The following is a 22,956-nucleotide window of genomic DNA, read 5'->3' on the forward strand; positions in this document are numbered from 1 at the left end:
TCCTGGTCTACTGTTCAATCAGACCTACAGGGTTGGTCTTCATGAAAAGCCTCCTCCTCCACAACCCTTCTCTGCCTCCTCATCTTTCTAACATACTTCTGTCAGAATGTTCAAGACCTGTCAGTCTTCTCGCAGCGTGATGTTTGATGTCAGATTAGGCTAATACACCACCTTATGTCTCCGTTTCTATTGGTGTGTCCACTACATGCCCCCCTGGTTCTCTGTCAGCTCCGCCCACTGCACTGGTCACAGGGTGGGTCCACGACGTTGTCTGGGTCACATGACTATAATCAAACACAAAGCAGGATGAATCAATTAGTTTCACGATTTTTTGTAGCCTGAATAATTCTAGGGAGAATGGCCTGGTCTAGCTGGTCTGGAGAATGGCCTGGTCTAGCTGGTCTGGAGAATGGCCTGGTCTAGCTGGTCTAACTGGTCTAGCTGGTCTATTTTGTATCCAGGGCTATGGTGCCAAACTGTGGAGGCTATTGGAAAGCTCCATCTATTTAGACTAGTTTGAGCCCAGTAATTCACTCCAAGAACACATCATCACAATACTTAACACTGCAGTCAGTACCAGAAGCACTTAGTTTCCAACATCTTTTATCGACCACGGGGCACTCTGCCTAGAGTGGATGTTGATGCTAAGTGGAGGTGGTGTAATCCTCCTCTCAGGTCTTACAAAGGGTGTGAGTGCTTTGGAAACTTTTTTTAACCAATGGGTTGGATGCTAAGCTGTCGAGGGGGTGTGGGTGGAATGCATGATAACATTTAAATGGCACTTCACACAATGATCCTGCTAAATGACTAAATGTAAAGGATATATCATGATTAATTACACAAGGGCAGCTATTTATCTCCCATTGTTATAATCTGATCATTTCATTGAATCAAAATATCCAGATTAATCCAGTGAAAGTACTCTAGTCCAAATCCTTGTCCCAAGACAATTTCAATCCCAGATCTTCCCCTGGGAGTGGTGTCTTACTTGATGAAGTATTTGACTCCATCTGCAGTGTAGGCTTCCTCCCATCCATACGGCAGACCTGAGGAGAGAACATGGAGGAGGACACAGTCAGCTGGCCTGATCCACACACTACTACTGGAGGTCTGGTGACAGGAGACCTGCATCAGTTTAGCTTCACAGTGTGCTTCCAACCTGACTTGCCACTTCACCAGGCTCAATCTAGGGTGTTTTGACTCATAGTACGATCACAAATGACCATCTCAAGAAACGACCCGTTTTCATTAGCTATTCTGCTAAAAGTCTGGATATGCGATGCTGCAGAAGGGCAGTGTATGAAGGTGTGAGTTTGAAGGGCTGATGGTTATTCAGAGGTGGCCGTCACACCCATAACAACAGGACAGGCTCCCTGGTTGACAGAAAAAACTCCACGCCCGTATCATGTCTCTTGACCTTGTTTTGTCAGCGTGAATAAAAAGAGGCACTGATCTCCATTAGAGGCTACTTTATATCCTCTTGTTAGAACCCTATACTTTGACAAAGACAGTGTGTGAAATTCATAAGATGCCCTGAAGGGCTACCAAGGCGAAATCTGAGCCCAGCTTTAAACTCTTGAGAAGAAAAGGAACCGTTGTGTGGTGTGTAACTCTGCCCGCTTCTGCTGACAGGTGATGAGGCTAAAGGATTTGTCCACAGATGTAGAAACAGACATACTAGAAGGACAGCTTCTGTTTGGCGGATGCAAATGTATGACAAATAGAGGGGGTGGGGGGGACCCCTCACATACTCTGGAATACATATCATGTAAACGCATGTGATTATATCAGCCGGTGCTCCTGTTAATGTACAGAAGGTACAGAAGGTAACTCATACTGCTGTGCTGTCATTTTGTCTATGCTGTGAGATCTGAGAATGCAGCTTTTCGGAGTGTGTCTGTCAAGCCGGACCTGGGTATTGCAGTTCTATGTCAAGAAGACTGTCTCTGAAAACTCGACATAGAGTTCTCACCTTTGTGACAAAGCAACATGATCTCACAGAGAGAGATCCTTGAGTTTGGATCAATAGTACGAGGGTGCATTGTGTGGAGATTTCAGATTGGGTTTCACATCCTTGGATCTTCAACTTCCTGGATCTTCAACTTCCTGACGGAGAGGCCACAGGTGGTAAGAATTGGTGACTGCACCTCATTCACACTGATCACCAATACATCTCACCTGGTCTGCTCACACGGACAAGGTGGTCAAAGCATCCCAGTGTGGTATGGGAGCTGCACAGACAGGGACCGCAAGGTTCTATGTAGTGTGGTCCGGTCTGCTGAGTTCATCATCGGCAGGAAGCTCCCTGCCCTACAGGACACCTACCACACACGATGCCTTAAGAAAGCTCGCAGGATTCTAGGAGACTGTTACCACCCATCTTTCAGTCTTTTTACCCCGTTGCCTTCTGGCAGGCAATACCGAAGCATTCAGTCTCACACACGCAGACTGGACTACAGTTTCTTTCCAAGGGCCATCAAGCTTCTGAATGAACATTGATATGGACATCGATACACTGTCGACACTCACACTAGTCACTTTACACACTGTCTCTTCAGCTACTGGTTGCACGTTCAGCTACTGGTTGCACTATCAGCAATATTGCACTAATTGTACCCTTCTTGTCTCTAGGTCAGTATAGGTTATAAGGTTAGTATAGGATATTATGTGTATTATAGGTTTAGTATACTTTATTGTTTATTATTTTGTATATTTAGGAGGTTTATTATATTATATGTTAGCTTATCATAGGTGTTACCTATGTTTTGAGTACTTATATGTTATGTTATGCCAGGTTGCTTTGCGTTGTCTTGTCCAAAGAATTTCAGTGCCCAGTCTGACCCTGTGTTGTTCTGTGCATCTGACAATAGAATACTTGAACTTGAACTGAAAATCCTCAAAGAAATGTTGACAAGGGAGGCCAGAATGACAAGTGATTGCGTGTCAGCTCTTCTAAAACATGTCTGTAAAACTTTGATGAACAGCCAACAGCAGAGCAGCAACTGGCTGACTGATGGTTTGCTAAAGAGTGAAGAGAATAAAATATAGCTTGGATGCTCAGGCACTTTCCCTTCCTGACTACACATGATGAATGAGACACATTTGGAAGGAATGAGAGGGTGTCTCCTCAGCTTGCTAGATAAGAAACATGCCGGGACAATCTGGGATGCCACCCAGCATACAGTATGATGCAGGAAGTCAAGAGAGGACCAGGGGAGTGTGGACCCTCATCCCCTGAGAGGGGGCCTGTACCTGGCCTCAGGGGGCTCTGTGAGGGGGGTTCAGCCACGTGAACCACGGGGCTCAATCAATGCTTTGTTCTGGGCCAATAGGCTTGAGTCTGGTGGTACTGAGAAATGAGGCATGAAAGCTGCTTAAGACACTATGACATCACAGAGACACAGAAGGGGAGGAGGAGAGGAAGCGATGAAGGAGGGGGAGGGGGAAGAAGAAGGGCAAAGGAAATTATTGATGGAAGATCCTTGTTGTGCATCCGTGTGTGGCAATCTGTCAACACTCAGTGAAACCTTAATCCAATCTATTGAGGTCAGCAGGGTTCGTTAGATGTAATGAGAACAACAGGACTGTACATACACAGTTCACCCAATCCAATGTGAACTAGTTGATGTGATGTTTATTGGTTGAACGCTGCAGGGAAGCTACATGAAAAAGCAGTGGGCTAACTGTCAGTTTGAACAATCAAATTTGGTCAACTCAATATTTGGTAAAGGACAAGAAGAGACCTTTTGTTGTTCATGAAAGTGTGTGTTTCTCCTGGGAAACTAGTGGGTTAGAGCACCTACAGTACTGCCGACACGAACCTGGACACTGGTAATCCTGTACCATGTTACCATAGTGATGTAACACCATGAAGCGCTGAAGAGGGTTATGCTCAATACTCTCTTTTCTTTAAATAAACCTTGATGATAAATACTGTGCCATTGTAATAATAATGTATTCATTTAGCAGAGGCTCGTATCCATAGAGACAATCAGCACAGGGGAGATTTGGACCGGCTAACAATTAAGACAACCCAAGTAGAACTCTATTTACAGTATGAAAGAACTGTATTATATTAAACCCCACGTGGTTATATCAGACCTGGAAAGGATATGGACAGACTTAAGAACAGTTATATATTGACCTATGTTGTTACAGCATGTTGTTGGATTGTATTTCTGACCAGGTCAAGGGACACCAGATCACTGACTGTCATGCACATGTCTGTGTGTGTGTGTGTGTATCTAAATTCTGTCCCTCTTCATCTACCCCCCCCCCCCCCAGCCCCCAAGAGCCTCCAGAAATCCATCCCTCACGTGGAGGACACCCACACCAACCCACTCCAGCTGTATGACTGAGCCCCTTCATACTGTCCTACAGTCCTACGAAACACGAAGACATGCACACCCTGCGACATTATACTGCAAGCTAAAACACACAGACAGATGTGTCCTCACATGCTGCTTGGTCTGAAAGACATGTTATAATGTTACATTCAGCGTGGGTATACAGTAGGCTCCAAAATGACTGCAACCCCTTGGCAAAGATGAGTAAAAAGTGTTGCGCCTCAGATTTCTTGGTCTGTATTCAACAACCTTCATGCTGACTTAATGCTGTTTTATTGGCAAAGGGAGGTTGTACAAAGCATTAAATGTAGGGGTGCCAACAATTGTGGCACACATGGTTTCAATAAAAAGAAAAATCTTGATCACAGACTTTTTTCACTACTACTTCAATTGAAGGTCGGATTGTTCTCATTTTTTTACTCATCTTTGCCAAGGGGAGCCAGTCATTTTGGAACCTACTGTATATACTGCATTTACACACACACACACACACAGTCTCTCAATTTACATTTCCTCTCTCTCAATCTCTCTCTGTCTCTTTCTCTCTGTCTGTCTCTGTATGAAGAGAAGATCAGGATAGAGAACCCTGCAGAGTGATGCCAGGAGTGTTCTTGTTCAGCAGAGGAAGAGCACATAGAGTTTAGGCCACTGTAGAGGGAGGATTTTATTAGCATTCTATACAACTCTGGATTGGTTCATTTAGAACACAGAGCAAAAGTTTCAATACCATGAACCTGAACACAATAGATGTGTATCCACACACAGTCAAATGGACACACTCACAGTCATGGCCAGATATGCACTTTGTTTCATTATGCTCTTTTTTAGCTCTTACAACAAATGTTTAGACGAACAACAAGATCGTCAATCAATAAAATGTACATCTTATGGATTTCTGTAACTAATCTAAAGATTGGTTATGTGTTGGTCGTATTGATATAATATTTATTGATAATATGATGTGTTGATTATTGTTGACTACACATGAAACTGCTTCGAGTTGATCTGATTAAGGCAAATTTCGTATCTTATAGAATCTGATTATTTTGTGAAGCTTGGTATAAAAATGCAACATGCTCTTTTGAAGCAAAGCTAAATGTCTGGCTCATATCTGAACCCTAAGCCTCCCTATCTGTAGCAGAGCTTCACTATTAAACACATAGGAGACAATACATTTTGACCCATGTTTGGGTTGTGTGTTGGGTGTACAAGGTTGTGACTATGCATCTGGTTATAATAATGTAGATTGTGTTGTTAAAGTATGGCATTGTGTTTGTATGTACCATGTTATGTTTATGATATTATTACAACTGTTGACATGCTCAGGGTGACGTTACACACCACCATCTCCATATACCCTGCAGTGTGTGTGTGTGTACGTGTGTACGTGTGTGTATATGAATGTGTGTGTGTTTGTGTGTATCTGTCTGTATTATAATATGTGTGAGCGTGCACATATGTGCAATCATGCACATCAACAAAGAAAACCAAGCATCTGGGAAACAGCTCAGGTAAAATGATTTTCTGTAAGTAGAACACCGTATCTAGGCAACACTGACTATAGAGAGATTACACTCAGTGCAAACACACACACACACACACTTTAGAAAGCCTGATATAAGATTGACCTACTTTCTTAACGCATTACACTCTGATAAGCTAAATTGCTTCTTACAGGGCATTATAATCCCACCTGGTGTCAATTGCTATTAAAATTTAAACACTTTGATATTAAAGACTACATCATACAAAAATACGGTAAACATAATATAATATACAAAATATATTATATATACTGTACTGAAGCAATGGCAAAACATAACAGGCTTGTAGTCTTAAAGATCAACGATCCAACTAACTATACAAAATAATTTTCCTTTTAAATCTTCGGCTGTGAATCACCAGGACTAGGGAGATACAGGGTCAATCCACTGACCAATTAGGGCAGTCAAGGACGTTCCATTGACTAATAGGCAGCTAGGGACACTCCACTGATCAATGAGGTCAGAGAGCAGCTCTCCACTGACTTGACTAATGACAATACATGACTTTGTTGTATTTGGGCCAAAGTGGTTAGGGTTAGCTGAGACTTCTGAGAGGTCAGGAGGTAAGAGTAGACCCTATAGGGGTTAAAGGTTAAACGCTGAACTTCAACTGCAGATCATCCATGGAGTCCTTACTGCTCAGTCTGACTTCCTGTTTAGACACTTTCTGATCAACAGAACAATGATGGCGTCTAGTACTGGTAGAGGTGTTTTTGGACATTGATGCATACACCTACAGAACAGAGAGCTACCTTGAGGCGTCTACAGGTCGAAGTGGAGAGAGGGGGGTCAGATGCAACCCTAAAGGCGACAGCTGCACATACTTAGAGATCCAAACCCAGTCTACAGATAGACGGACAGTCCTGCTACAGCTCCAATAGAACTACTACTGGACAGCTGTTGGTTTGTTGGTCGTTTTATTGGGCAGTTGGCTTGTTGTTCAACTGGTTGGCTGGTTGGTCTGTTGGTTGGTGGGTCTGTTGGTTGATTGGTTGGTTGGCTGTGCATGCAGTACCAGGGCCAGAGCGTTTACAGAAAGGGACGACACATGCCGGCATGCGAGGAGAAGAGGATAGCTCACTTACAGTCCACCTCCAGAATAGCTCTAACTGTGCGTGTCAGTTCTTTAGCCTCCACCGCCAGCGTGGCGGCCGTCCAAGGAGACTTCTTCACGTGGCGAGCGCCCTGAGACGACCCTGCCTTCACGTCCCCAGAGCTGCAGAGAGAGGACAGGCCAAGACATGTTCAACCAGCTGGAACCCTGACCTAGACCCCTAACCCCTAAGCCCCATACCCTCTCCATACCTCCTAAAGATAACTCTGGGTCTAACACCCCAAATCAATTATTGCATTGAGACGGTATGTTAGAACCATCTTCTTCCTACGTCAAGGTCCATATTAAGTATGAATGATGGAGATGGTGCTGGAACTGTGATGAGCGGGATGTGTAATGAATTCCCTTTATCTGAGTGTGAGTGCTGTAGGTCTGTATTTCCAGGAACATTATGGAGTGGACGTCACTTTCGTGCCACACACAACCATGCTGTACTCATCAAGTGGTCAACCTAGTTCCACGATGCCCCACATACCCAAACAATGGCAGACAGAACAGTGAAAATCTTGAATGGGAGACATTCAGGTTTAACAACTCTAGTGTCCCACTGTCCTGTGGGTTGGGGGGAGGGTGTGCTCTAGGTGGGGGGTCGAGCCGGGGGGTATGGGCAGTGAGGGATACCCAAAGAAACGGAATAATGCGCTTTAGAACCACTCTGACAACTGACTGTAGCACAGGTGTTACCGTTGCACTGACCATGTGTTTCATAAAGGAGGCTAATTGCACACCAGGTCACACATCCTATCTCCCCATCTCTGACCCAGAAACAGCTGCATTACCCAAGCAGACAGACTCTGGGCTCCGAGATGCTTTTTAACTACAGGTGCCCTGGTCCTGTTTCTTTAACCACAGCCCGAATTGGTGTCTCAGTCATAAGGAGGAAGCTGGAGGTTTCATAACCAGTCCAGTGCAAAAGGGTCACAGTAACAAGCCTTAATCCTGTCCTCATTAAGGATCATGCAGGGCTTTAGCTGTGTCAGGGTAGTTTGTGTGTATATATGTATTTGTGTATGAATGTCTGTCTGTGTGTGTATGTGTGTGTGCTAGGGGTAGGAGGTTCTGAGGGACAGAGCAAGACTTGGCTAATAGGCAGTGCAGTCTGCAGGGTCCCTCATTATAGACCCACAGGCTGAACTCCCACTGAGCGTGTGGGTCAAGACACACACAAGGACACCAAGACCCACACACACACACACAAAGGGTAACAACAGGAGGTTTTTAGGATTGGCACACACTGATTAGTACACTATAGCAAGATGGAATGACTACCATCCGAGAAGAGTCAGATGGCTGGGGAGTCAGATGGCTGAGCGGTTAGGGAGTCGGGCTATTAATCAGAAGGTTGTTGGTTCGATTCCCGGACGTGCAAATTGACGGTGTGTCCTTGGGAAAGGCACTTCACCCTACTTGCCTCGGGGAGAATGTCCCTGTACTTACTGTAAGTCGCTCTGGATAAGAGCGTCTGCTAAATGACTAAATGTAAATGTAAGAGACATGCAGAGTTTGTCAGAGACAGACGGATGGAGAGAGAAATGAACGAATGGATGGAGGGAGAGAAAGAGACAGACGGACGGAGAGAGAGAGAGAGAGAGCGAGTGAGACAGATGATGAGAGATAGAGGGAAAGAAGCTGTGTGCGAGAGAGAAACGGCGAGAGAGAGAGAGACAAAAAGAGGCGCGCTGTTCCTCTACAGTCCAGGGAAAGCAGGCAGGATGGCCTGGGAGCACTGCCTTCACGTAAGCTTCGAAAATACATGCTGCTAAAAGCAACACTTTAAGTATCTATGTCTCTCAGGCCATTAGCTGCAGCCTTGTGAATGAATCCTTCACTTCATAAGACCCAAACACAGTGCCTTCGATTACTCTCTCTGAGAGAGAAAGATCAAAGTTACCATAAAGGTACAATCAGGACAGGAATAAGAGGGTGTGTGTGTGTGTGTGTGTGTGTGTGTGTGTGTGTGTGTGTTCACCTGTAGCTTTTCACAGGCCCTTGGTTCTCCTGGAGGAACTCATGAGCAGCCTGAGTGGAGGAGAGTGTGAGTCAGGAGAGAAGACTGTTACTTCCTGAGGTTCAACTAAGTTACAGACTGCAACAGCAACTCAGCAATGAAATATCTATTATATTACTGAGGTTGTTTTAATGGCAACATCTCATCCTTATCTGTTGCATTATTGGTCAGTGATAATTAGTGTAGCAGCATGAGGTTTAGAACTACAGCAAGCTACGTACCTCCACAAACTTGAGCAGTTTATTGGTGGACACCTCAAAGCCCTTTTTGGACCCTTCGCTCTTCCGTAGCTGACACTCCAGGACAGCCACTCGCTTTCTCAGCTCCTCTGTCTCTTCCTGTTCCTAAAAGAAGTTAAAGGTCACAGTTTGTTCACCTGATTCTTCTAAAGCTAAATTGTTTCTTTCAGCATCTGATGACTCGATAATAGTATCATTGGTGGTAGTTTGAGATGGTAGGGGGAGGATTCAGACGTTGCCAAATCCAACGGGCTTGGCAGCTGTCCAGCATGAGCTAAGGGCCAGATAGTAAGTCATACGGATGGAGTGACTTGTAGTGTTGCTTGTCATATTTATACATAATTAAAAAACTGTTTGTCTGATGTCAATGACATCACATTAAAGTACTTGCTCAGCAACCCTTTACTGAATAAAATACAGCACACATTGACCTACTTATGCTGGGGAAGGGAAAACCTGGAGTGGATTCTACCAAGACCAGGAAACACCCGGAGACCAGAGGAGAGGGAAGGTATCCTTGACCTTGGACTGGGCTGGCTGTCCTCCTCTCTGGGCCTTCAGCTCGGCAATCTCAGCCTCCAAGAGATGGACCACCTCCTCATAGTCCATCTCCATCCCCCGAGCCTGCTTCTGGGCTGCCTCCGCCAGGTGGACCCGGCTCCGCAGGGCACGGCTCTCCTCTGCTCCAGCCTTCATATCCTACAAGGAGACGAGAGGAGGACAGAGAAGTGACTAAGACCAAATGACTTATCTTTGTCACTGGATTCAAACGGATGAACACCTGAACAAAGAAACACTCACCATTGTATCTGAGAATGAATCTAATCACTAGTTTCACCTTGCATGAAATTTTAAAGGGCACAACCAAGACTGTGCAGTGTGAAAGTGGTGGGGTAGGCAGCATTATGTCCTCAGCATTTCTTTCGCAAAGAACAGGAATGTTGATTTGAAGAGTTTTGGCTGCAACGTTATCTTTCTCCAAACCTAGTTAAGTAGCAAAACTAGTAACTGAATAATGAGTAACCTTGAACCATGAGCTCCATGTTTTGGTGTGCCCCTTCAAGTCTGGATTTAGCCTTCTGCTCTGTCACTGCTCATCAGGGTCATGGCCCAGCAGTAGGGAAGAGTGAAGGCCCATGGTCATGCTGAGTCATTGTAGCATGCTCTAGTGTCTGAGCTGATCACTCCTGGCTTACTGAGTCAGTCTGCATTGAGCACATAGTGGAGAGCACAAACTCATAACTTGCTGCAAAGCTCAGGAGGAGGATTTTCTTGGGACATCTTGTCTAGGTGTAGCTCAGTGGTTAGAGCGTTTGACTGCAGGTTAAGATTCAGATCCCAGGTTCAGATCCCCACCTGTATGTTGCTTTGGACAAAAGCTTCTGCGAAATACATTTATGACATTGTATTTCTAGTGCTCAATGTCATAATGGGAATTGACATGGGGATTCTTAAAAACCTGATTCAGCCTGAAGGAGCATTTGGCTGACTTTATGCCGTGCAAACAGCCAGTTGATAAATGATTGCCCTAACAAGAGACTTCCCCTTTGTCCCACAGTCTTTGCTAAATTCTGTTTTGCTTTTGACAGCAATGGAAGCTTAAGAATCCAGCAGGTATTTTCTGCTTTTCAGACAGCGCTGCTTGTTGCTGGGTGTGGCTGGGTCTGTCACGCTCAGACACGCCTCACGGTCTCAGCTCACACGAGAGACTGACACAGCGGACATGTTAACGACACATGATGGATGGGATACCACACCTGGTGACGGCATCTTACCCAACTGTCAGAGACGCATGTCAGCTGATGCAGCAGGCCCAGGCTTCCACTAGTGGTGGAGCTCTTAACTGACCTCAAAGTTTATGCGGTGCTGATTTAGATTCCATACATTTACATTTACATTTATTCATTTAGCAGACACTTTTATCCAAAGCAACTTACAAGAGAGAGCTTTACAAAAAGTGCATAGGTACATCAATACTCAAAATACATACATGAAACGTCAAAACAGTGTAGTCACTTTCTCACAAGGCCATGTGGTTCAAATGTGGTCTACATCTGTACCTGGATATTGATGTGTGTGGTTTATGTAACTCTCCTTTCAACTCAGGCAGGGGGACGAGGAGCGGAGGAGAGATTTAGACTGTGATTCTGACTCAACACAGCATAGAACTATTTTGGAACCGCAGCCTCACTTTTACCATGAGCCCTCTCACCCCTCAGAGCAGGCCTACACATCAGCTATGCCTCTCCCTCCCTCCCTCCCCCCCACACACACACACACACCAGAGTGCACATACATACACAAACGCAGAGCTGCTCAGAGCTTTCAACACACTCTATAGTTTCAGAGGACAGTACTTGGACTGCATAGTAAAGTGTTCCTATAGGACTGATCTTTGAAAATATATCACTTTGCAATGGTGTGTATTGCTAAGAACTTCTTCTATTCACAGGGTTGGACATCAGTGTGTGTGTGCGTGTGAAGAGCTCCTCCTAGTGGATGTACAATTTCCAGACTTTCCACCCCAAACCACATCTATTTCGCAGCTTGACCAACACTGGGCCAGGCGGCCGTCTGAAAGGCAGTACTGCGTCTTTAAGGAGAGGTAACTGACCTGTTGGACCTTGGTGAACTCCTGCTGCATCTGCTGTCTCAGTTTTAGTGACTCAGCCACCTGGTCCTGGGGACACATGGCACATACACACACACACACACACACACACACACACACACACACAGTAAATAGTAAATAGTCAGAGACCAGTTACAGCAGGGTCTGTGGACCAGAGTCAGTATACCTGCAGTCTCTTAATCTCCCTCAGGGCCTCAATGTGGTCTTTCCTCAGTCTCTCCATCTCCTCCAGGTCATCAGAATCTGAAAGTGATGGCTTTACACACGCACAAACACACACACAAACAGACAGAGGTTTGCTCTTTCTGCATGACTAGCAGCATAAAGCACATTATAAAACCAATATATTTAACCAAATAAAAAAAAGCAAAAGATTATATGCAATGAAACGGGGAGAATGTCCCTGTACTTACTGTAAGTCGCTCTGGATAAGAGCGTCTGCTAAACGACTAAATGTAAATGAAACTGGGGCCTTCACATATGCCCATAGAACTGCACCAACTTAACTAAAACTATCAAAGGTTATTAACCTGCTAAATCAACAGATTGATACTGCCATCACTTACACAAAATAACAACCATCCTTAGACTCACTACATATTGTTGTCACATGAGGGCATCACATTAGATGTTGCTACTGCTCTCGTGTCCAGTGCTCAAGACAGAAGATATCAAGTATCCTTGACTGGTTAAATTAGATTTAAATTAATGAAATAAAAAAAAGATCACCGATCTGTAGAGCCCTGTGACTTACCTGCGGGTTTCTAGGTGACTCCAGTAGACTGGATAGGTCATCTGAATTGAACCTTGATCCTGGCCCCGTACCTGACTCCTCCCACTGGAGATTAAACAACTCCCTGGTGAGGCTCTCAAAGTCTGCATACACACACACACACATATATACCAACACACAAACACACACGAGGAGAACATATCAAATAGAGTTAAAGAATGTTTGGGCACAGATTCAAGTAGGAGGCTGGTCGTTTTGGCAAATGGTGTCAGGATAGATAGAGATATAGATGGATTGAAAAAACGGGTAGAGATGCAGAAATATAGAGGGGTGCCGGGATGGAAGGATGATGGGACAGAGAAATGGAGGAATGGCAAAACGGAGAGATGGAGAGATGGAAGCATGGAGGGAGTGAGGTGGAGTCTTACCAGCGTGGGCCACCGTTCCAGCTGGGTCTGTCTGTAGCCTGGCCTTCAGCATCTGACTCTGCACGTCTGTGGGCTTCAGGCCAAGTGCATCCAGAGCCTGTCCACACACCCACACACACACCCACAGCGGAGGCACATCAACACACACACACACACAGTGGAGGCACATCAACAAACACACACACATTTACCACCCCTAGCGTGACTGAGACTGGATGTGAATGCTGTGTATTGATTGGAACAGAATGCCGTGGGAATGTAGGCAGAAGACTTTGGCAGCTACATGTGGGCAGAGACACTCACACACATACATACGTACACACAGACACACATACCATAAATCAAACACACACCATAATCCAAAAACACACCCTAATAGAGGAACAGATACTCAAAAATGGGAACACACAGCTATTTGATTAGCTTGGAACAAATGTTAGGCCAGTCGTAATAGCTTATTGAACAGTTGATCTGTGGAGACATCATTACATCATTACATCCCAATGACCTTTGTAAAACAATGTCCCAATATGCTGGGAACCAACTGATACCAACTAGCATGCTGATGTTTCTGGTATTTTCTAGAATTGCCTTCTTTGCACACAGGTTTTCAAGCCACAGTATTCACCATTCACACACACCACCTCCCCACACACACACGCCACACACACACCCACACACACACACACTGCTGACCTGCTCCAGTCTTTCCAGTTTGAGGCGGCTGCTGGAGCACTTCCTGTGTGAGGATTCCTGACTTCCTGATGGGGTTTCAGGGAAAGGAGACACAGGTCAACATGCAGATGAGTGAGCAACACATAGACGCACACACATACACAGAGTATGTACACAGACAAACACTCATGCTACTGACTGACTGACTGACACTCTGGCTGGTTGTTTGAGAGCCTGGCAGAAAGGATGTGACCACAGCTTCCCTGCTACAGATCTCCCACTTGTCCTCCCCAGGCAGCACGCCACTCGCCATCTGTCTCTCGCTCCACCCAATCGGCTTTCTGACGCACTCAGCTACCAGCAAACCTGATCAGCATCCAACCCTTCAGAGCACAGGGCTGTTTCCTTCCGTGTCTCTACTGTGTCTGTGTGTGTGTGTGTGTGTGTGTGTGTGTGTGTGTGTGTGTGTGTGTGTGTGTGTGTGTGTGTGTGTGTGTGTGTCTGTGTGTGTGTGTCTGTGTGTGTGTGTGTGTGTGTGTGTGTGTGTGTGTGTGTGTGTGTGTGTGTGTGTGTGTGTGTGTGTGTGTGTGTGTGTGCGTGTGTGGGTTTTAACAAAAGACATTTGCTGATCAGAGATGGATGGCTGCGTGAGATGCTACTCTGTCATTAGAGCGGCCGGGTATGTGAGTGTGTAAGTGTGTGTGCATGCGTGTGTGTTTGCGTGACTGACTTTATGATGTGACGCTTCTAACTGTTCAGAGACAGATAAGGCCACAGGGTAAAATGACACACATTCATTTGACTGCTATCTGTCATTTGTGTGTCTGTGTGTGCTTCCAACCTGTTTGGACGCTCGATTGTGCCTATGTGTAGGCGTATGTAAAGGTCAAACCAGTAGGAACATGATGTTCAGATATGTGTTGTGTTTCCCCTAGCACAGACACAACAGGGCACAGGCGGTGATTAGCGGGCGCTGAGCGAGAGAGCAGGCCGACAGAGAGAGACATGGTCACACACACACACCAGATCTCTCACCCGCTTTGGCGTCTGTGACGGTGGCACTCTCAGGTGGGGAGGGGATAGGTGTCTGCTCCTTTCTCACAGGAACCACCCGTACCTGCAGGCATGAACACAATTTAAACATGAGCCTGTTTTATGTGTGTGTGTGTGTGTGTGTGTGTGTGTGTGTGTGTGTGTGTGTGTGTGCACACGCGTACATACGTTCGTGTGTCCAACCTGACTGATGTTGACTGAAGGCAGAGTCTGGCAGTCAGGGTTGAGGTTGGCGGTGACCCTGGGGATCAAGGAGGCCGGGGGGGCCTGGGGGGGCAGGGGGGCCGTAGAAGGCAGCGTGCTGGGGGCCGGAGGCCTGGCCTGGGGCACAGCTCCACTGGGGGGGGCCTGGTTGGAGACAGGGCTCTGTGGACCACTGCTGGAGCTTGATGAAGACCTCCTTCTGATGAAGGCTATCTCCACTGTGGGGTCTGGTCTACACACACACACACGGCATCTATTAGGTCTTTTTTCATCTTCTAACACTGCTTGTACTGAGGACGCAGAGGCTGTGCTCCAGCGCACCTGAGTTTGGTGCGTGTGATAATGCTCCTGGCCTCCTCGTACGTCACTCCAATAAGGGACTCTTTGTTGACTGACACCAGCTGGTCTCCTGCCATCAGTCTCCCGTCCTGCAGGGGGCCATAGAGAACAGGCTCAGTCCACAGGCTTGCGTGTTTTGGAGCGGTTCTACTATACAAAACACCGCTAATGCTGCAGGTGCTGTTACTTATTTGACCACTCCTAATGCTAATGCTGATATACAATCACTCTTACTGTTACTAACAGTGCTGCTGCCTGTTTCATCAGGCATAATTAGGAGACCCCTGAGAACCATCTAAGCCCCCCAGACTGAACAGTGTTAGACCTGACAAAACGCTGTGAGGAATTAACCAATTGGATTAAAGCTCTGTCAGTAGTGAACGTATCAGATAGTCACCCTCTGGCAGTCTCCTCCCACCACCATTTCCTGAATGAACACCATTGGTCCCTCGGCTCGGTTGGCTCCACCCTTGATGACAAGTCCCAGGCCTGTTCCCTTGGAGACGCATATCAACTGAATGACGCTGTCACTAGGGAGAGAGATAGAGAGAGAAAAAAAATAGGTTGACATGGAGGGCCCAGGCACACTGTACATGATTAATAACACAATGATGCTGCGCTGGATTTGAGACTGCCCTAATCTCCTGCCTCTGCCTCTAGTCTGTAGACAGAGAGGCTGTGTATCTGAGCAGTTCAGCCAGGTGTAATCCCCATACTTGTTATTTTAGAGTTTGGACTCTAAAAGCATCTCTAGTCTAGCTATGGGGAACCCTGTCTGGCCTGCACAAGCCTTCTGTGGACCACAGCACGGAGGAAGACGGCTCGGACCCCCTGGACTCACCTGAAGGCGTGCGTCTGTGCGTGTACGGTGAAGGAGGAGGTGGTGTAGGGGGGGCTGCTGTTGTAGGGGGGAGCAGGGAGCCCTGCCTCCTTGGGGCTAAGAAGTTGAGGGCTTGTGGATCTGGAGGAGGAGGAGGAGGAGGCTGTGTCTGTCGTCTTGCCTGAGGAAAGAGGGAGAGGAGGGAAACGGAGAGACGGGTGGAAGGGGAATGCAAGTTTATTGAGTTCATTCAAATGGCCGTACATGTTATGAAGCCGTTATCAACACCTTCAACAGAACGTATTATCAGCAGCACGGGACATGTCCGGAGGTCCACTCGTTAGTAATATAATGAGATTCTATCAGTGTGGGCGTTTGAGCAGCTGTGCTAACCTGTGGAGGTCTGGGTTGGAGAGATCCTCCCTGATCCCGCACTGCTGCTGGAGCCATACTTCTCCATCAGCTCCAGGAACTCCTTCCTGAAACACACACACAAACACACACACACACACACACACACAGGCAGGAAAGTCCTGGTGAAACTGTGCGATGGATCTTTGTCTCCCTCCAATGGACACAAACATTCACTGGTTGTATTTACAATAGCGTGGCAAAACGCCTAAAGCCCAATGTCCATTACGGGCTCCCTGTTGTGTTAGCTGCTGACGGAGGATGATCTTAATTTAAGTAGATGAGATGGCTGATCCTGCAGACAGCTGATCCAGACACACTGTCTCAGACGGGGCCTTGGTCTGCTCACCTGGCTTCATGTCACCGTTGCATAAACTGTCTGCCCTGAATAACCAGTTAGGAGTCCCCTCAGTCCCCCTGTGTCAGTGAGTCAATGAGTCAGTTAGACAGTTCCACACTCACACGCTCACTCACTCTCTTGTGCACTGGCTCACTTTTTATAACTCATTCAGTCTCACTCACTCACCCACTCACTCACTCACTCACTCACTCTTTGACTTTACCTTAGATTCCTCTCTAAGACTTTGCTGTAAGTTATCTGAACCTAGGTCGACATGACTCATAATGCTGTTGTTGGCAGCACTTAGCTGGCCGACAAGTTTATCTCAGGGCGCAGTGCAGCCTGTGGACAACTAGACTGCTGTCCCTATTGTGTCACTGTGCATCTGGCTGGGGGTATAACGTCACTGACAGGCAAAATTCTAGAGGCAGCAGAGTGACAGGTCTGTTTACATCATTATCATCAGCAGGACAGGAAGAACTGTGAACAATGTGACACGTTTTCTATTTTCCCATGTGAACCAATACACCACAAACAGTTCTGTTTCTGTCTCTTTCTAACTCTTGTCATCTCTTGTTCTCTCTCTCTCCTGGAATCCTTCTCATCCTCTCGCTCATCCTCTCCTGGCTACTACTTTAACACCATAAATACTGTAATGTTCTTACAGTCCTAGTATTCTTTTTAGATTTATATCGAAAGCAATCAAACGGCTCATTAGCATTAGCTGCTAATCAGATTAGGCCCATTACAGTAAGCAGGACAACATTGATTCATGAGCTAACTCTTTGTTATGTCCAGTGCTTCCTGTTGTCATTCAGGGCTACACGGAGAGGCACTGGGGTCCAAATTAACCGAGGAAGAAACGAAAACGATACACCTGTACAGAAATCTGAGTTTACTGCCGTAGCAATCACGTAACAAAAATAGGGAAATGTTATATATTGGTTACCTGGACTCATCATCCCTGGCGACCAAAAGGGACATGTGATTGGAGGCTGAAGCAGAGCGAAGTATCTCCACTGCCCTATTGGATCACAAAATAGCAGTTTGTAGTAGCACACTTGGGCCAGACCACAGTCCTGTCTCAACTCTAAGAACACTCCCTGCAGTGAAGACTGAAACTGAAATAAAGCACTGATATGGACATGCTGTCCGTTTAGTAAATCGTTACTGTAACTTGTTGGGATGCATCACTTTGCTTAGTGTAATCAGAAAATATACTGAGTTCATTTCAAATGTAAATAAACAAGCCATGTCATCTCTAGCACTGTGGACAATTGACCTACCTGTCATTAGTTACGCCAACCAAATTGTTATTATTGACTTGCAAAATTAGGTCACCTGCCTTAAGCCGCCCTAGAACATAGATGAAGGTAGAGAAAGGAGAGAGAGAGAGAGAGAGAGAGAGAGAGAGAGAGAGAGAGAGAGAGAGAGAGAGAGAGAGAGAGAGAGAGAGAGAGAGAGAGAGAGAGAGAGAGAGAGAGAGAGAGAGAGAGAGAGATTTTTCACATCATCATCATTCATATTTGAACAAACCAAAAACAAAGAAAAAATAACTAAAATATTCACAGCAGTTACCATCCTGAGCAGCCAAGCCACCAGCTACCACTCGTTTGATGAAGAGGCCAAATTCCTCCCCGGTAACCTCCCGGTAACCTCCGATAATCTTCACCCCTATAAAGGAAGCAGTAGACAGTTATTCTGATAGTGAAGGAGCTTAATAAGCAGCTAGCCTCAGGTCACTTTCACACCTCTCAAAGGACTGTTGAACTTGTCAACTCCTGCCATGTTTCTGGAGGCAGATGTATATTCATACAGTATACAAGTATGTGGCTACATAGATAGGATTACAGGGGAAACAGATGTAGGGTTACATATCTAAAGATTACAGGTATATAGATTTATCAGTATATCAGTACATAGAGTTATAGGCACATCAATAGAGCGTTGTAGGTAGGGTTCCTGTGGGTTGTAGACATAGCTATAGATTAGATTAGGATTACTGGGATGGAGATATAGGATTATTCTGTTGGTATATATAGATACAGGTGTTGCTTTACAGATAGAAAGGCAGACAGACAAACAAACAAACCAACAGACAAACAAGCAGACGGCAGACAGATACATTTACATTTAATCATTTAGCAGACGCTCTTATCCAGAGCGACTTACAGTAAATACAGGGACATTCCCCCGAGGCAAGCAGGGTGAAGTGCCTTGCCCAAGGACACAACGTCAGTTGGCATGACCGGGAATCGAACTGGCAACCTTCGGATTACTAGCCCGATTCCCTCACCGCTCAGCCACCTGACTCCCTTTTACATACAGACAAACAGACAGACGGCAGACAGACAGACAGACAGACAGACAGACAGACAGACAGACAGACAGAGAAACAGACGGATGGACGGATGGACGGATGGACGGGTGGATAAAGAGAACGTGTTTAGATCAGTAATACAGACCAAGTCCCTTCTTGCAGTCAAAGAACTCCAGTCTTTGCACGGCTCGGTTGATGCCCTGAGGCCCCATGATGGTCCTGAAACACACACACAAGTCCGCTGTCATCTATCTCGTACAGTACATCCCTCTTTAACATTCCTCTGTTTCATCCCTCTGTTTATCCCTCCGTTTTTATGAAGGGTATAAACCCTCCTCCCCTGTGGGATGCAGAGAGAGGGCTCTCTTTAGGCTCTCGTCATATGACCTTCTTTCTCAGGATTCAGCAAAGAAATAATCTAATCAGGCCAGGATTTTGTTTATTCCTTTGTTTATACTGTGTCCCCATGTTTCTGTCACTGTTCCAACTTGACCTTAGCTAAACCGGCAATTTTCCAACCTCACAACAACAGTCAGCAGGAAGAAAAAACGTCTGTGACTGTAAACCAGACATGAACTACAAAGTCATACCTGACTGTGTGCTGAGTCCCAGTTTTAATCTCAGAGGTACATGTGGACAACTCAGTCTGACCGGACTGGCAACACTGACCAGCCAGAGTTCACTTTGTGTATGTGTGTGTGTATATGTGTGTTTGTGTGTGTGTGTGTGTGTGTGTGTGTGTTAGAGAGAGAGGGAGAAAGAGGGAGGGAGGGAGGGATTTTTACTTCACTCATTTGGAATGAGTGAAGTAAAAATCAATGTTTATGCTTGTGTGTGAGTCTGTAACTTAATAAAACATTATTCTTCCTTGGCCTACAGTACTGTCCAAAGATATCTTCTCCTTAGTGTATAACAGCAATAACACTCAACTGGATTTTCTATGAGTGTGTGTCCACTTTGGTCCAGTTATGTGGATTGTGATCTATCAAAAAGACTCAAATGAAAGGTAAGACGGTGACGCAATAACTCTAGAGAAGGTTCACAAATAACCCATGGGTTGGTATATCAGAACATAAGGCACAGCAATCTAGTGTAGCTCATTTGTTGCGCTGTCATAAGGTAATTGAAACTGAAAAGAGGCTTGATACGATTGACGCATCACAAATATACCATGGCTCTTAACCAATCATTATACGAGGTCGGAAGTGCTCATTGTATTATGAGGTTAATTGATGTAAGAGAATGTGTCATACTATTAGCTGTGTCCCAGGGCTTATCCATAGATATGATATAACAAATGTTATTAAATATAGAAATTTTAATATTTGATTTGACAGACAAAGCGACAATAAGAAATATTGGGAAATCTATTGTCCTAGTTCCAAATTCCAAGTTTTGGAGTTTAGGCACAGCATCTGGCAATAGGTTAATATACACGGAAAAAACAAGGTTTTGAAGCGAGATCTCTGTGTTCTTAGCGAGGAACAGGAGAGTGTGGAGAGGACTGGCCTGTCTGATTATAATCCCTCTGACTGACAGGAGCAGGCGTACTCTCTAACTAGGCCAGCTACCACAACCTGACAACAGCTATGCTGGTTCACTGGGCAGGGACACAGACACAGGCGGCTCATAGCATGCTCTGCCCTGCTCCGCTGGGTTCTGATGTGTTCTGTCGCCCTCTGTTCTGTCCTCTCCTCACCTGTCCTCTCCTGCCCTCACACTTTCTACTCAGTGTGAACAGAATTTCTGTACAGTCGTTGTGTGAGAGACAGTTTGCAGGCAAGGATATCAGATCATCTTGTACACAACTAGAGCTGGACTCATGGCACCCTGTCACATCATCCTATCCTGACCCTTGACTGCATTTACAAAATGTTTTCTTTGCTCTGGGAATTGTACAGCCAGGTACAGCCTACTTATTTGACCGTAAATTGACTGTGCCCATCACAGACACGGATTAGTTGTTTATTCCTCATGGGTATAAGGTCAGCGGAGGACAGCAACTTATCCACCAACGTTAGGAGAGTACATTAACTATGACACAAGGAAACAATTAAACTGATCACTTAATCGCTAGCTAATCTGTCTTAGCAGCCCGGGTCTCTCATAAGAGAACAGACCGAACGGAAAACACAATTACATGGTAATGTGGCAATGTGGTATGCAGGACATGCCAGTTTTATTCATTCAAGGTATAGACATGGCAGTTATAGTACTTACAGCTGAAGGCTGTCATTGTAACTCTGTGGTCCTGACTTAGGTAACTAAAGCAGTACTCTGCCCTGTATTTACTTTGTACCATATAGCCTGTGTTTACCTGACCACAAAGTATATGAGCAGACTCACATTTAGAAATGGGAATCTAGTTAGGATTTCTTGTCTTGTTATTATCACCCAACGGTTTCTGTAATAGATGTGTCTCAAACCTGATAATATACACTAAATGTGTTGCTTACACATGGCAACCACAGTTAGTCTGGGACCAACTGCAACCAACGTTCCACACTGAATACTGCACTACAGATATCCAGTCAGATCAAAACGATGGTAAACTACTGACTCACACACAACAAGGAAGAAAATGAGATGAAAGTGAAGAAAGAACACAAAGAGAGGGAGGACATACCAGTAGAGAAGAGAAAGTCCATCGAAACGCTCTGCCTCCTGAGGGAGAAATGGCATCTCACGGACAGAGATGGATACAACACTCACATGCAGGCACACAATCACACTCACTCATACACACACATACTGCACAGCCATGAAAGAAGAGTCAGTAGTTTGTAGATGAGATGAGAGGAGACGGCAGTAATGGTTCAACCAGGGTTGATCTGGAACGGAAATCCGCCTAGACAGAGGGAGAGGCACGCTTACCTCTCTTCACTAATCCACTCTGATACACGTCCAACACTGGCTGTCTCTGCCTGAACCTTATCCTTTTGTCCACTGACTGGCACTGGGGAAGACATACACACAGAAGCACACACACGTTGCCTACGCACACATGCTGTCAAACATACACTCACACACACACGTTCGACTGAAAAATACATGGAAGAAAAAACACTTCAAACTGTTTTTTTAAAACCTCTAACCTCTAATCTATTACCTAAATATTTATTATTTACAGAAAATAACACATGATGGCAGGACAGACCCTTTGCATGTTAGGGGATGGGGTACACATTATATCAAGTGAACAAACGGCCTGATGTAATGTGTATCCCCTCTGTAACTCATATGGTAGACAAGTGAACAAAGCTGTTAATTCAAAAGCCATATTAATTAATTAAATTTAACCAGAAATCCCGTTAGAGGGCAGGGAGGGACTGGTTAGCAAAGACGGCATTCTTGTCAGACCACACCCACAGAGAATGGACAGATGGAGGTAGCCTATATTAAAGGAAAAAATATTCATAAACCTGCATGTGATGTCGAGTCACATAGATAGGCCTATCAGTCGGCCTATGTAGCTAAGGTGCATGGCAATATGGAACTTTAGAAAACACTGTCGATTAATCCACAATATTAAACGACGCATTAAACAATTCACATGTCGCCTTAATGTAACAGACAAATAAACGTATTCATGTAGATACACGAGTCCCTTGATAGGCTACTATGGAAAACCCTGTCGAGTCTTCCACGTTGCTATTTGTGCCATTTTAGCGGTGAATTCGAGGTGCAGCAGTTAAACTCCGCTGCCTTCTCTGAATGCACGCGCCCTCCCGCGGCCAGGGGATGCAAATC

The 22,956-nt window shown here is 45.5% G+C and overlaps 1 protein-coding gene across 1 annotated transcript; it reads right to left on the reverse strand.

The window, feature by feature from the left end:
• Positions 1–172: 172 nt before the first annotated feature.
• stxbp4 (syntaxin binding protein 4) lies at positions 173–21,888 on the reverse strand. Its single transcript, XM_067244797.1, has 22 exons — positions 21,833–21,888; positions 19,352–19,425; positions 18,465–18,560; positions 18,173–18,242; positions 17,836–17,910; positions 16,529–16,614; positions 16,157–16,316; positions 15,713–15,845; positions 15,298–15,404; positions 14,956–15,208; positions 14,755–14,836; positions 13,741–13,805; positions 13,045–13,141; positions 12,638–12,759; positions 12,050–12,139; positions 11,866–11,931; positions 9,774–9,950; positions 9,234–9,356; positions 8,974–9,023; positions 6,976–7,106; positions 989–1,046; positions 173–284 (listed from the first exon to the last, which is right to left on the reverse strand). Exons 1-22 carry the CDS (start codon positions 21,886–21,888, stop codon positions 173–175), a joined length of 2,283 nt encoding a protein of 760 aa, XP_067100898.1.
• Positions 21,889–22,956: the final 1,068 nt, after the last annotated feature.

The sequence above is a fragment of the Osmerus mordax genome, chromosome 10, assembly GCF_038355195.1.
Source record: "Osmerus mordax isolate fOsmMor3 chromosome 10, fOsmMor3.pri, whole genome shotgun sequence".
Taxonomy (NCBI): Eukaryota; Metazoa; Chordata; class Actinopteri; order Osmeriformes; family Osmeridae; genus Osmerus; species Osmerus mordax.

Excerpts from the sequence above, each read along its gene's own strand:
- stxbp4 (XM_067244797.1), bottom strand. The coding sequence starts at position 21,888 with ATGCCATTTCTCCCTCAGGAGGCAGAGCGTTTCGATGGACTTTCTCTT. Across the intron at positions 12,140-12,637 it reads AGTCACCTAGAAACCCGCAG|CCATCACTTTCAGATTCTGA; the intron begins GTAAGTCACAGG and ends GCGTGTGTAAAG. Across the intron at positions 1,047-6,975 it reads AGCTATTCTGGAGGTGGACT|GTCTGCCGTATGGATGGGAG; the intron begins GTAAGTGAGCTA and ends TTCTCTCCTCAG.